The 14,705-nt window shown below is 37.2% G+C and overlaps 2 protein-coding genes across 3 annotated transcripts in view; one reads left to right on the top strand and one right to left on the bottom strand.

Moving 5' to 3' along the window:
- Positions 1–197, bottom strand: part of prkar1b (protein kinase, cAMP-dependent, regulatory, type I, beta) — a 64,971-nt gene extending 64,774 nt beyond the window's left edge. Inside the window, exon 1 of one of the 2 annotated variants that reach the window (XM_077213609.1) lies at positions 118–197. The gene's annotated coding sequence lies outside the window, so the exon portion shown is untranslated. The remainder of the gene's footprint in view (positions 1–117) is intronic. The other variant, XM_077213610.1, reaches the window with a different exon arrangement.
- dnaaf5 (dynein axonemal assembly factor 5) overlaps positions 1–14,705 on the top strand; it is a 33,731-nt gene that overhangs the window by 3,035 nt on the left and 15,991 nt on the right. The window contains exons 2-7 of the mRNA XM_077213598.1: positions 1,003–1,618; positions 3,459–3,643; positions 3,801–3,925; positions 4,385–4,503; positions 5,879–6,111; positions 10,389–10,619. Coding sequence (XP_077069713.1) covers positions 1,003–1,618; positions 3,459–3,643; positions 3,801–3,925; positions 4,385–4,503; positions 5,879–6,111; positions 10,389–10,619 — 1,509 coding nt within the window. The remainder of the gene's footprint in view (positions 1–1,002; positions 1,619–3,458; positions 3,644–3,800; positions 3,926–4,384; positions 4,504–5,878; positions 6,112–10,388; positions 10,620–14,705) is intronic.

Genomic DNA, 14,705 nt, shown 5'->3' on the forward strand with positions numbered 1-14,705 from the left:
CCTATGCGGTGTATACATGGTTTTAGTCACGTATTATATTAGAAACCACACCTCTCGGTATATAAAGCTGCGATCAGTCGCGTGTGTCGCACAGTATTTAATGTTAATTTGGCTTACCGTTATGAGGCGGAGATGCAAGGCTCGCGCTCTGAGATGTTGCTTGTTTGGTCCTGCTGCTCGTGAGCGCTGTGACGTCAATCCGTCTCGCGATTGGACACTGACACTGGCATTAATAAAATACATAATTAAAAAAATACACACATAAAAGACATATAACTGTCATGTAGATGTTAATGGGTTGAGATTACTTTTGTTTATGTAGAGTTTTTTTTTAATCATCTCCTATTTCAGCCAATCAGCATCATTGTGGGTCTGTGCGTAATCCAGAACAGCTCTCAAGTTTTGTGGATCACAGACCCTGACCTCTACAAACATATTTGTCATCTATTTATTTTTATTTTTATGTTTCATCACTTTCCTTGAATAATTTGAGGTTTTAAAACTAATAATAATCGTAGTATTTTTTTTAAATTAGAATCATTGGAATCTACTGTTAACTTTCTTATTCTTGTGGCAAAATTGTATTTTCACAAACAAAAATTTGTTAAAAAAAACCTTTTGATCCTGTAAAAGATGTACTATGTGGACTATTGACATTTTTCTTGTTACAAGAAACCCTGAAGACAAGAGATGACTGTGCATGTGTCCTTTTTTATCCAATGAGCAACTATGGAAACAGTAAACGTAAAAAAAAACAGATTTTTCTTACATTATTAATGTCATGTAATTATTCAAACTGCTTAGAGGCAAGAGTAGTAATGTGGAATGTCAAATACAGAATCCGATTTTTTTTATATGTCTATGTGACACCCACGATCTCATTACAAATCATTATGTCTATTTATCATTATCTGTCGATTATTTCTTAGTGAACAATATTGTTCTGAGCATAGTAAAATCAAATAAAGTTTTTATTGTTTTGAATATGTATCTACCGTAAAGCCATCTGAGCTGTCGCAATCTACCATCGTAGTGGCAACAACCGCCATGACAACCAGCAACAACATCAACACACGTGAAGGAGCAATGGCGACCGCCAGTGATGATCGAGCTGCAGCGGATGTTTTAAAATCTCTGGCTCGCCACTTAAACTGTTTAAACGAGGATAACAAAAGCGCCAGAAAACGAGCTCTAGAAGCGGTGAAGAGAGACACAATCGAGCAGCGCTTGTCCAGCGGGGCGCTTCAGGAGCTTTTCACCAGTTTGCTGAAAGCGCTGCTGAAATGTCTGTCAGATCCTACGGAGACATGCAGGGACTCTACTATTCAGATCATCACAGGGTTTATCAGATCTGTCCCCAAACCAGAGGACTCTCTGCCCTATCTCATGCCTGCCCTGGTGCAGAGGCTCGGGGGGAAGGAGATCCTGGAGCCGGCGGAGGAGCTCAGACTGGCTCTGGTGGAGATGCTCTCTCTGGTGGTGGAGGTGTGCGGCAGACAACTTGCCCCCTACCTGGATGACATGATAACGATCCTTCAGAGAACCATCACGGATCCCTTCCCTGAAGTCAAGAAAGAGAGCTGTAGATGCACCATCAGTTTTGCACAGTGTGTTCCCGGTAAGTGGGGCCCTCAAGCAGTTGATGTGCTTCAAAAGACAGTTGAGATACAGTATATTATTCATACATTCACTTTCATGGGTCACTTGCATGGCAGTGTGTTTGTTTGGATTCAATACAGAATAAACTGGCCTTAGATGCATGTATGTTGCTGGTTGTCTTGGTAAAATCAAATGTCCAGACTGATGTCTTGAATGTGTATACTGTATACTGGGGTTGTCACTATATATCGCAATACAAAAGTGCAACAATATGTGTCGTGGATAGTGACAATATGTAGCCTATTGTGTATAGTTCACTCTAAATAAAAATTACTGTGTGAGAAACTGAAAAAAAATCAAGTTTTCAGTGTTTTAGTGTCAGTATTACAACATTAAACAACTATATACTGTTAAATATAATAGATAGTAATTCAATGGGGGAATATTTGGGGGTTCTGATAATGCCAAATGTATTACGTTACCAGTAAAAAGTGGCCTACATTATTTGAAATATATCTAGCCAGTGACAGAGTGCAAGCATATTTATAAGCATATTTATCTAAAATAATTCTGTTTTCAGCTTCCGAATCATTCATATTTTTATTCTTGTGTCTCTATTGTCCTGTGCATTGGGTTATCAGCACCAAGTCCAAGCCTATGAATGTACACCCACAATGTAATATCAAATTTAGCATTTTATTCAACAGTAAAAAAAATTGTTAACCTTTTACCATAGCTCTTGGAGTGTCGCAATAGTATTGTATCGTGAGTTCAGTATCATGATATCTATTGAATCGTGACATGAGGGTATCGTTACCTATACAGGTATCGGCATCTATACACAACACTTCTAAGGCCAGTTTGCCACTTAACTCCTGTATAATGAATCTAAACAGACATATCACTCGACCTTAATTATCCACAGATGCTCCATATCACTGTATCCCAACTGTCTATATCAGGGGTGGCCAGTCCTGAAGATCTACCTTCCTGCAAAGTTCAGCTCCAAACCTCATCAAGCACAAACGACCCAGCTCATTAAAGGGATAGTTCACCCAAAAATGAAAATTCTGTCAGTATTTACTCACCCTCATGTTGTTCCAACCCCGTAAGACCTTCGTTCATCTTCGGAACACGAATTAAGATATTTTTGATGAAATCTGAGAGCTGGATCACTCCTCCATAGGCTTCAAAAGGATTGAAACTTGTTCCTCGAAAAGTTATTAAAGACATCGTTAAAATAGTCCAAGTGACTACAGTGGCTCAATCTTAAGTTTATCAAACGACGAGAATACTTTTTGTGCGCAAAAACAAACAAAAATAATGACTTTATTTCAACTATTCATTTCCTTCTCTGTGGGCCTCTAGTCAGTTAACGTAGTGTGATTGCGTAGAGCTACGTCACACGTAGGCTCACTATTGGCCGACGCTGGTCATGTGGGTGATGCGTGTGACGTACAACAACAGAAGCTTATACGCTATTACACTAGTGAACTGACTCGAGGCCCACAGAGAAGGAAATAAATAGTTGAAATAAAGTCGTTATTTTTGTTTTTTTGCGCACAAAAAGTATTCTCGTCGCTTGATAAACCTAATATTGAGCCACTGTAGTCACTTGGACTATTTTAACGATGGGAGGAGTGATCCAGCTCTCAGATTTCATCAAAAATATCTTAATTCGTGTTCCGAAGATGAACGAAGGTCTTACGGGGTTGGAACAACATGAGGGTGAGTAAATACTGACAGAATTTTAATTTTTGGGTGAACTATCCCTTTAAGATCTTCATATATCAATTAGACAATCATAGACACAGTGGAGATAGTAATGCGCAAGTTTCTGTCCATCTATCTTTGCCCAGATCATTTTCACCTGCAAGCTGAGAGTCTTCTGAAGCCTCTGTTGCAGACTATTTCTCACCAGCATTCCCAAGTGAGAGTTTCTGCCACACAGGCCACTGGCGCGGTCATTCGGCACAGTGCAGGCAAAAACGTAGATGACGTTTTGTCCCACTTGGCTCAGAGATTGTTTGACGACTCGCCACGGGTAAGCTTAGGCTTGTTGATTGATACGTTATTTAATAAATCGCTTGTCTTTGATATCTTTCCAAGAAGTTCTTCTGCTAAATATGAAATATATTTCCTATTTTACAAGGTTATGTATTCCACAAGGGAATGATTTATTGTTGTGCTAATCTGTTTAGGTGAGGAAGGCTGTTACCGTAGTCGTGGGTGATTGGCTCCTCCACCTGCCGGACAGATATTCCTACTTCCACAAGCTCATCCCGCTGCTTCTGAGCAGTCTCAGTGATGAGATCCCTGAAATCAGGTGAGAACAAATGCACAGTCATAATAACGGTGTTTTCCAGGCCTATAAATGTCATGAAAATGCACATCTCTTCTTATCGGACATAAATCTTATGCACTTTTTAGAATTTATCCACACTTTGGTGTTTCCTTCCAGTGTTTTTTTTCTAAGCGATATCCCAAAATGCTCATAAAAATAGGCAATTTGAAACATACTTGAAATGTATTTTTGTACACATTTGGGGTTTGTAAGACTTGGTAAGGCTGCATTTATTTGATACAAATTCAGTAAAATCGTAGTATTGGGAAATATTACAGTTTAAAATAATTGCTGCTTATTTGAATATGTTTATGAGCCCAAACTTTTGAATGGTGGTGTATTTGTCATCTTGTTTTTTACTTATTTGTCTTCTTGTGTATCACTTTAGTCCTTTCCCGTAAAAAAAAATATGATTTTGTGATTTTAAATGAATTTATCCAGGTCTCTTGCTGAGGATTTATGGAAACAAATAGGATCTCAATGGGAAAAGGAAAATGAGGATGATCTGAAGGATAAGATGGACTTTCTGCTGCCTGCACCTGCCCTTTACACTTCTGGAGGTGAGACAGACTAATAACAGAATTAACATCTTTAAACACCGCCCGGCCAAGATCTTCACCCAAAATGTATTCACCTCTTGATGAAAATAATGACATTAAACTATTTATTTCCATCAAGAGGTGCATCAATTTTTGGTCAAGATCTTGTATTGTCAATGTAAGAGTTCAGAACTCTGTAAAGTCTCCTCCAGCACATCCCAAAGACTTTCAGTGAATTTAAGTTGTGGACTCAGAGGTGCCAATTCATGAGTGAAAATGATTCTTCATGCTCCCTAACAACTATAATGACATAATTTGAGCCTAATGAATCATTGTCATCCTGGAATATGGCCATGGTGCGTCTTCCTACATGAGGGAAGTTTAGGAAATGAAAATCTACACACTCCATCAATTAGGGTTGGAAGAACTGATGCCAAACATATAACATGCTAGAAACATAATAATCACTGCAATAATGATCCAATCATTGACTGTTAAGCTTTTGCCTATTTATATCCAAACAGTGACTTTTTTTGCAGGGCAGTGTATATACAGTATACATTACAAATTTATATGAAAACTCCAGATTAATCCCTCAAATAACATTTGACAGACTTTGATGTTCAGTTATCTTGTCCTGGAATAAAGCCCCATCTAGTTAATGTTTATTATCTAATGCTGGGCTGTCAGTTAGCTTTTTGAGTTTTTACCACTTTTATTCAGGGGAAAGTAGAAAGAGGAGAGAACGAGAGATAACTTGAATGTAAAATTATTGTTAGCTAGATGTTTGCTTTTTTATTAATAACCAACACAAATGAATATTTATAATTTATGTACACAACCATTCAAAAGTTTGGGATTAGTAAGATTTCTAAAAAAAAATGTTGAACATTAATTGAGCAAGAACAAATTAAATTGATCAAAAGTGACAGAGACTTTTATATGGTTATAAAAGTGTTCAAAAGATTTCAACATTCTATTCATCAAAGAAACCTGAAAAAAGGTGTATCAGTTTCCACAAAAATATTAACCAGCAAAACTGTTTTCAGTGTAAACTTCCTCAAATCAAGCTGTTTTAAATTTTAAAATATATTAAAATATAAAACATTTTTTTGAATTGTAATATTTCAAAAATGTATGGTTTTAAGGGGCCGTGCACACGTTTTTTCATTCCACTGCGCAACTTTTCCATTGTTTTTCAATGTAAAAACACACACTAGACGGATCGGATGTCTGTGGCGCTCACGCCTTGTGTCTTCTGCATCAAATAAATACATTGATGAGCATAAGAGACTTATGACAAAACAAACCAGCTACTGATTTCAAATCAGTTACCAGCTGTGATTGGAGAACACTGGAATAAATAAATAAATGTTTTCCCTTTTTTCTTGGACAGGAGAGCGTCCCGGGCTGGGCTGCAGGGAGCTGGTGGTGAGGAATTTGTCTAAGCTGCTTCCTGCGGTGGGCCGGGACATTGGTGACTGGTTAGTGCAGACGCGAGTGAAGACGGCTCAGCTGCTGCGGGTTCTGCTGCTACATGCAGAAGATCACTGTACACAACACCTGCAGTCTCTGCTCACTGTGCTGTACCACACCTGTGTGGACCCTGAGCCTGACGTCAGAACACAGGTGACAGGACAACCAATCAGGAACATCTATCTATCTATCTATCTATCTATCTATCTATCTATCTATCTATCTATCTATCTGTCTATCTATCTATCTATATATATATATATATATATATCTGTCTGTCTGTCTGTATCTGTCTATCTATCTATCTCTGCCTGTAATCTGTCTGTCTATCTATATCTATCTGTCTGTAATCTGTCTGTCCATCTATATATCTGTCTGTCTGTCCATCTATATATCTATCTGTCTGACCGTCATCTATCTATCTATCTGTCTGTCTGTATCTGTCTAGCTATCTGTCTGTCTATCTATCTATCTATCTATCTATCTATCTATCTATCTATCTATCTATCTGTAATCTCTCTGTCTATCTATCTGTCTATCTATATATCTGTCTGTGTGTCTATCTGTCTGTCATCTATCTGTCATCTATCTATCTATCTATCTCTGTCTGTAATCTGTCTGTTTATCTATCTGTATATCTGTCTGTCTGTCTATCTATATCTATCTGTCTGTAATCTGTCTGTCTGTCTGTCATCTATCTATTTATCTGTCTGTCTATCTGTCTGTCTGTCTGTCCTCTATCTGTCTGTCTGTCTGTCTGTCTGTCTGTCTGTCTATCTATCTATCTGTCTGTAATCTGTCCGTCTATCTATCTGTCTATCTATTTGTCTGTCTGTCTGTCTGTCTGTCATCTATCTATCTGTGTATCTGTTTATCTATATATATATATGTCTGTCATCTATCTGTCTATCTGTCATCTATCTGTCTATCTGTCTATTTGTCTGTCATCTATCTATCTATCTATCTATCTGCCCATCTATCTATCTCTGTCTGTAATCTGTCTATCTATATATCTGTCTGTCTGTCTGTCTGTCTGTCTGTCTGTCTGTCTGTCATCTATCTATCTGTCTGTCTGTATCTGTCTGTCTATCTGTCTGTCTATCTATCTATCCATCTATCTATCTATCTATCTATCTATCTATCTATCTATCTATCTATCTATCTATCTATCTATCTATCTATCTATCTGTAATCTGTTTGTCTATCTCTCCGTCTGTATATCTATCTGTCTGTCTGTCTGTCTTAATCTATCTATCTATCTCTGTTTGTAGTCTGTCTATCTATATATCTGTCTGTCTGTCATCTATCTATCTATGTGTCTGTCTGTCTGTCTGTAATCTATCTATCTGTCTGTCTATTGACTATTGAGTGCTATCTATCTATCTATTGTATTATCTATATGTCTGTCTATCCGTCTGTCTGTTGAGTGCTGTCTGTCTGTCTCTCTATCTGTCTGTCTGTCTATCTGTCTGTCTGTTGAGTGCTGTCTATATATGTGTCTGTCTGTCCATCTATATATCTATCTGTCTGACTGTCATCTATCTATCTATCTGTCTGTCTGTATCTGTCTAGCTTTCTGTCTGTCTATCTATCTATCTATCTATCTGTAATCTCTCCGTCTATATATATATCTGTCTGTCTGTCTATCTGTCTGTCATCTATCTGTCTATCTGTCATCTATCTATCTATCTATCTATCTATCTATCTATCTATCTATCTATCTATCTATCTATCTCTGTCTGTAATCTGTCTGTCTATCTATCTATATCTATCTGTCTGTAATCTGTCTGTCTGTCATCTATCTATTTATCTGTCTGTCATCTATCTATCTGTCTGTCTGTCTGTCTGTTTGTTGAGTGCTGTCTGTCTGTCTATCTATCTATCTATCTATCTATCTGTCTGTCTATCTATTTGTCTGTCTGTCTGTCATCTAACTATCTGTGTATCTGTTTATCTATATATGTCTGTCATCTGTCATATATCTGTCTATCTGTCTGTCATCTATCTATCTATCTATCTATCTATCTATCTATCTATCTATCTATCTATCTATCTATCTATCTATCTATCTATCTATCTGCCCATCTATCTATCTCTGTCTGTAATCTGTCTATCTATCTGTGTGCATCTATCTATCTGTCTGTCTGTCTGTATCTGTCTGTCTGTCTATCTATCTGTCTATCTATCTATCTATCTATCTATCTATCTATCTATCTATATATCTATCTGTAATCTGTTTGTCTATCTCTCTGTCTGTCTATCTATCTGTCTGTCTGTCTGTCTTCATCTATCTATCTATCTCTGTTTGTAGTCTGTCTATCTATATATCTGTCTGTCTGTCATCTATCTATGTATCTGTCTGTCTGTCTGTATGTGTCTATCTATCTCTGTAATCTGTTTGTCTATCTCTCTGTCTGTAATCTATCTATCTGTCTGTCTATTGACTACTGAGTGCTATCCATCCATCTATTATATTATCTATCTGTCTATCTGCCTGTCTGTTGAGTGCTGTCTATCTCTCTATCTATCCATCTCTCTATATCTCTATCTGTCTATCTGTCTATATATATATATATATATATATATATATATATATATATACATATATATATATATCTGTAATCCGTCTGTCTATCTATATATCTGTCTGTCTGTCTATCTGTCTGTCTGTCTGTCTGTCTATCTGTCTGTCTGCCATCTATCTATCTATCTATCTGTCTGTCTGCATGTGTCTATCTATCTGTAATCTCTCCGTCTATATATATATATGTCTGTCTGTCTATCTGTCTGTCATCTATCTGTCTATCTGTCATCTATCTATCTATCTATCTATCTATCTATCTATCTCTGTCTGTAATCTGTCTGTCTATCTATCTATATCTATCTGTCTGTAATCTGTCTGTCTGTCATCTATCTATTTATCTGTCTGTCATCTATCTATCTATCTGTCTGTCTGTCTGTCTGTCTGTTTGTTGAGTGCTGTCTGTCTGTCTATCTATCTATCTATCTATCTGTCTGTCTATCTGTCTGTCTATCTATTAGTCTGTCTGTCTGTCATCTAACTATCTATCTGTGTATCTGTTTATCTATATATGTCTGTCATCTATCTGTCTATCTGTCTGTCATCTATCTATCTATCTATCTATCTATCTATCTATCTATCTATCTGCCCATCTATCTATCTCTGTCTGTAATCTGTCTATCTATATATCTGTGTGCATCTATCTATCTGTCTGTCTGTCTGTATCTGTCTGTCTATCTATCTGTCTGTCTATCTATCTATCTATCTATCTATCTATCTATCTATCTATCTATCTATCTGTAATCTGTTTGTCTATCTCTCTGTCTGTCTATCTATCTGTCTGTCTGTCTTCATCTATCTATCTATCTCTGTTTGTAGTCTGTCTATCTATATATCTGTCTGTCTGTCATCTATCTATGTATCTGTCTGTCTGTCTGTATGTGTCTATCTATCTCTGTAATCTGTTTGTCTATCTCTCTGCCTGTAATCTATCTATCTGTCTGTCTATTGACTATTGAGTGCTATCTATCCATCTATTATATTATCTATCTGTCTATCTGCCTGTCTGTTGAGTGCTGTCTATCTCTCTATCTATCCATCTCTCTATATCTCTATCTGTCTATCTGTCTATATATATATATATATATATATATATATATATATATGTATCTATCTATCTGTAATCCGTCTGTCTATCTATATATCTGTCTGTCTGTCTATCTGTCTGTCTGTCTATCTGTCTGTCTGCCATCTATCTATCTATCTATCTGTCTGTCTGCATGTGTCTATCTATCTGTAATCTGATTGTCTATCTCTCTGTCTGTAATCTATCTATCTGTCTGTCTATTGACTATTGAGTGCTATCTATCTATCTAATATATTATCTATCTGTCTGTCATCTATCGATCTATCTGTCTGTCTGTTGAGTGCTGTCTATCTCTCTATCTATCCATCTCTCTATCTATCTATCAATCTATCTATCAATCTATCTATCTATCTATATATATCTGTAATCTGTCTGTCTATCTATATATCTGTCTGTCTGTCTGTCTATCTGTCTGTCTGCCATCTATCTATCTATCTGTCTGTCTGTCTATTGAGTGCTATCTATCTGTCTGTCATCTATCTATCTATCTATCTATCTATCTATCTATCTATCTATCTATCTATCTATCTATTATATTATCTATCTGTCTGTCTGTCTGTCTATCTGTCTGTCTGTTGAGTGCTGTGTGTCAATCTCTCTATCTATCCATCTCTCTATATCTCTATATATCTATCTGTCTGTAATCTGTCTGTCTGTCTATCTATATATCTGTCTGTCTGTCTATATGTCTGTATGTTATGAGATATGTTTGAATCATGATTTTTTTTTATTTCAGTGGTTTCCTGTCTCTCTCTTTGACAGTGTTTGGAGTCAGCGAAGCTCTTGGGAGCATTTGTTAGTCCAGAGGTCTTCCTCAAGTTTCTGTTACCTCACGTTGAAGACTCCAATTCCTGCTCGTCTGGTGCTCCCTGGGCTCCTCTCATGGTTCTGGGGGCCGTACTAAGAGGGAGTTCAAGGGAGGAACTACGACCCCACCTGTTAAAAATCGGAAACATGCTCGCACACCCTGAAGTCTGTCAGGGGTCCCAACAGGTGAGAGTCAATGACATTTCTGTTCTACCTGCTCCTGAATGCTTAGTTTTCCATTGCAAAGCTGTGTTCACACATTGACTTGCCATGCCAAAGCAACCAGAATTCATTTATTGTCAATCAAAGTTGAAGATTTTAGGAGTTTTAATGATAATTCATCACATTTGTTGTGCAGTTATGCAGCCAACCAATAACAGTAGGGCATTATACAGTAGAAATGACCACTACAAAAAGTACAGCCACTTGGTGATGTCCAGTGATAAAATCTGTGTATGTGCGAAACTTTTCATGCCATGACACAGACAATTTTTGCATGAAAACAACTGTTTTTAACTCTTAATGGCTAGTTTAATTTTAGACTTAAGCCTTAAGCAAATGTAGTTTACCTAAAGAATGTCTTTTATTGCATATTTCCAGCCCCCTCAAACACACATACACACACACACTTATTCATGTTGCAGATGTGTTAGAACATATCTTTGTCAGACCGAGTGGAAAAATCCCACCCAGACCCAAGAGTCTGGCCCTGGTTTCCTCTCAACCCACATTCGACTCTCTTTGATATCTAAAATAACGCTCTATTTTTTGAATTTACCATCCCTTCGGTGCCAAGTCACCACCCCTGAGAGAGCTTTGCAGAAATTCCCTCTTTAGTGTACTTAAAAGTGCTAAAAGAAAAATGACTAATTTTGCCCCTGACCCCCCCTGTGTCCTCCACAATCCTGCATACTTCGGTCCAGCTATCCATGTTTTATCTCAGAATTCATGGCAGAATCTCACAAAGTTTTCCTTCTGTGAAATAATGTGACCTTAAAAGCATTGGCTGGGAGATTGTGACACAATAAAGACATGGTTCATCACAGATGTTGCAGGACCTTTGACTGTCCCATAGAGATCATTGAGACAAAAAAAGGGAGGCGAGACAGTGGTTTTTGTCAGTTTAAGGGGAGGAAATGGCAAATTATCCTGTTTTTAATTCCACAGTAGCTAATGAAATGACTGCCTGGAAATCTAGAGGGAGAGAGAGAATACATGTGAGACTGACTGTAAATATGTAGCCTATTTACAAAAATACATTTGCTCTGTTTCTAAATCTAGTGAGATGCCTACCTAGATCACATTTTAAGGCATCATAGCAGAACTATGTTGCCGTTTAAGAAGCATTAATTAATCAAATGGTGAATGCAATCACAGAAAGTATTGTTATGACCTCTGATTAATTTAAAATGACAGATAAGAAAAATGTCGACTGGAAAGACCGTTTTTTTTCAGAAAGGAAACGAATAGGCTACCTTTATTCAGCAAGGATGCATGTAATTTATTAAAAGTGACCGTAAAGACATTTATAATGTTACAAAACATTTCTGTTTAAAAAAAAATGCGTTTTTTTTTTCAATGTTGAAAACACAACTGTTTTCAACATTGATAATAATAATCAGAAAATGTTTCTTGAGCATCAAATCAGCATATTAGAATGATTTCTGAAAGATCTTGTGACACTAAAGACTGAAGTAATGATCCTGAATTTTGTAAATTGCATTTGATAAAATATTCAAATAGAAAACAAGTATTTTAAGTTGTAAAAATAGTTCACAATAATTCTGTTTTTACTGTATTTTTGATTGAATAAATATAGTTTTGGTGATCATAAGAGACCTCTTTAAAAAAAAAATCTTTGCGTCCCCAAAACTTTTGAACGATAGTGTAAAATTATATTTCATTCAATGCTGAAAAGAGTTGATTAAAAATAGTTTGATCTAATTAAAATTTTGACTATAGGTCAGAAATCAATTGTGAGGATGTCATGAGGGCTCGAGTCAGTTCAGTGTTGATTCAGTTCAGTTCAATAACTGAGTAAAGTTCTACAATTTTGATGACAATGAGTTCAATTCATTTATAAACTGCTCGAATCAGTTCCATATTGATTCAGTTCAGTAACCGTGTTGATGTTGCAAAATTTGTCAATTATGAAACGAAGTCAATTGACTCTTCGCTAAGCCAATCCCGAAAACCGCCACTGGCCAATCGTGTCTTAGCAACCATAACTAGGCGTGGGAGGTCTGGCAAGCTTTCCAGCGAGGGAAACATCCCGAAGCGTTGAGCGTATGGATTGTGCAAATCTGATACCCGGTATCCTAAAAGTTTGGACGGGGGAGTGGAATTTTTTTCCTTCCCGAAAATCTAAAAGCCAAGGGGAGAAATGATGTGTGTGGATCAAGCAGTGTGGGAGACCCCATTCACAACTAAGTTTTGACAGGATTAACAAAAACACATATTGCTTGGAAGTTGGAAATAATGACAGTCCTTTGTTCATAATGCATATGTTTTGATGTAAAATAAGACGATTAAAGACAAGACGGAGGCTCACTGACATACTTTAAAATATATTTCAGCCTTTTGTTAATCAACGGCCTACTACCCCTGACTGAGTAACTTTAACCCAATCCGATCGCAGCTCTCCTGGTGTTAGTGTTATTCCTCAAGATTTATGGATAAGCTGTTTGATTTATAATTATTAGATTATTTCTCTTACATTAGACATTTCTCTTACCCTGCTGTGCACGAACATAGCCGTTCCTCAATTTGTGTTTCCCATTTTCCCATTGCGCTGGAACTATAGGCTTTAGCTTCAATTTTTATGAAATTATTCTCTAATCGGTTGCATATTAAGTCGTGGATATATCCCTCGAATGCATAACTTACTGCAGTCCCTTTTGTCTTGCTCTCTCGGATATTTCACATGTTCGCCAAAAATTACTAATTATCTCATTAGGAATGTCTGACACCGGTTCATACACACTGTAATAGACGTGCCAGGCGCGGAAGCTTGACAGGCGTAGCAACAGTAACTAGGGAGAGCGGGGCTAAACGAAGGGTCAATTCAGCTAAAGCAGCTCTGCGGAGACCAGTGATGTCATCATCCAGCTCAATTTCAGTTTTCAAGTTTTGTTCTCATCATAGTGTCAATGCCTTTAAATCAATAATATTACTAAATATTAAAGGGAGGGTAAGCAATTTTCGGAGTGGCTAGCAATAGCAAGCTAGCTTTGAAAGCATAAGATCCCACTCTCCCTTCAGAGTGTCTTCCAAAGCCACACCTCCTTCAGAAAAACGAGTAAAGCAAGGAGCAAAAAAAATAAAATAACGAGAGATGGCGTTACACTAGCTCATGTCTGAAAGCACATGACATTACAATAATAATGAACATAAACAACTTACAGAGCTCTGACCTATATAACCTGACTGCTTCAGATTCATTTCACCATTGATAGTGTTGCCATTGAAACGCATATATAACGTCACAGGTCTCCATCTCTATTAAATTACGCTAGTTATGCCATACTTAGGTCATAACTGTTATGGCATGAACGCAGCATAAGCTGGTTGTTTTGGTTCAGGAGGAACTGTAAAAGGCGGCTGCTGTTTCAGTCGCGGTGCTCGTGACTGACGTCTGTCTCATAGCATGAAACACGCTGATGACGTGTGATGTCTGCTCGAGCAGGTGCACGGAGGTGTGGAAATACACACACTTTCCTGCCTGTGTGTGGAAATACACACACTGACAGGCAGGACATCGTATCATTGCATTCGGACCGAATGCAATGATTGGACGAACGTGTTATGGTCCTGCGCCTTCCACAGATGAGATATATACAGGTCCTTCTCAAAAAATTAGCATATTGTGATAAAGTTCATTATTTTCCATAATGTAACGATGAAAATTAAACTTTCATATATTTTAGATTCATTGCACACCAACTGAAATATTTCAGGTCTTTTATTGTTTTAATACTGATGATTTTGGCATACAGCTCATGAAAACCCAAAATTCCTATCTCAAAAATTAGCATATCATGAAAAGGGTCTCTAAACGAGCTATTAACCTAATCATCTGAATCAACTAATTAACTCTAAACACCTGCAAAACATTCCTGAGGCTTTTAAAAACTCCCAGCCTGTTTCATTACTCAAAACCGCAATCATTGGTAAGACTGCCGACCTGACTGCTGTCCAGAAGGCCATCATTGACACCATCAAGCAAGAGGTTAAGACACAGAAAGAAATTTCTGAACAAATAGGCTGTTCCCA

This window comes from Siphateles boraxobius, unplaced genomic scaffold, assembly GCF_051911475.1.
Source record: "Siphateles boraxobius isolate OS27281-9 unplaced genomic scaffold, OSU_SipBor_1 66, whole genome shotgun sequence".
NCBI lineage: Eukaryota > Metazoa > Chordata > Actinopteri > Cypriniformes > Leuciscidae > Siphateles > Siphateles boraxobius.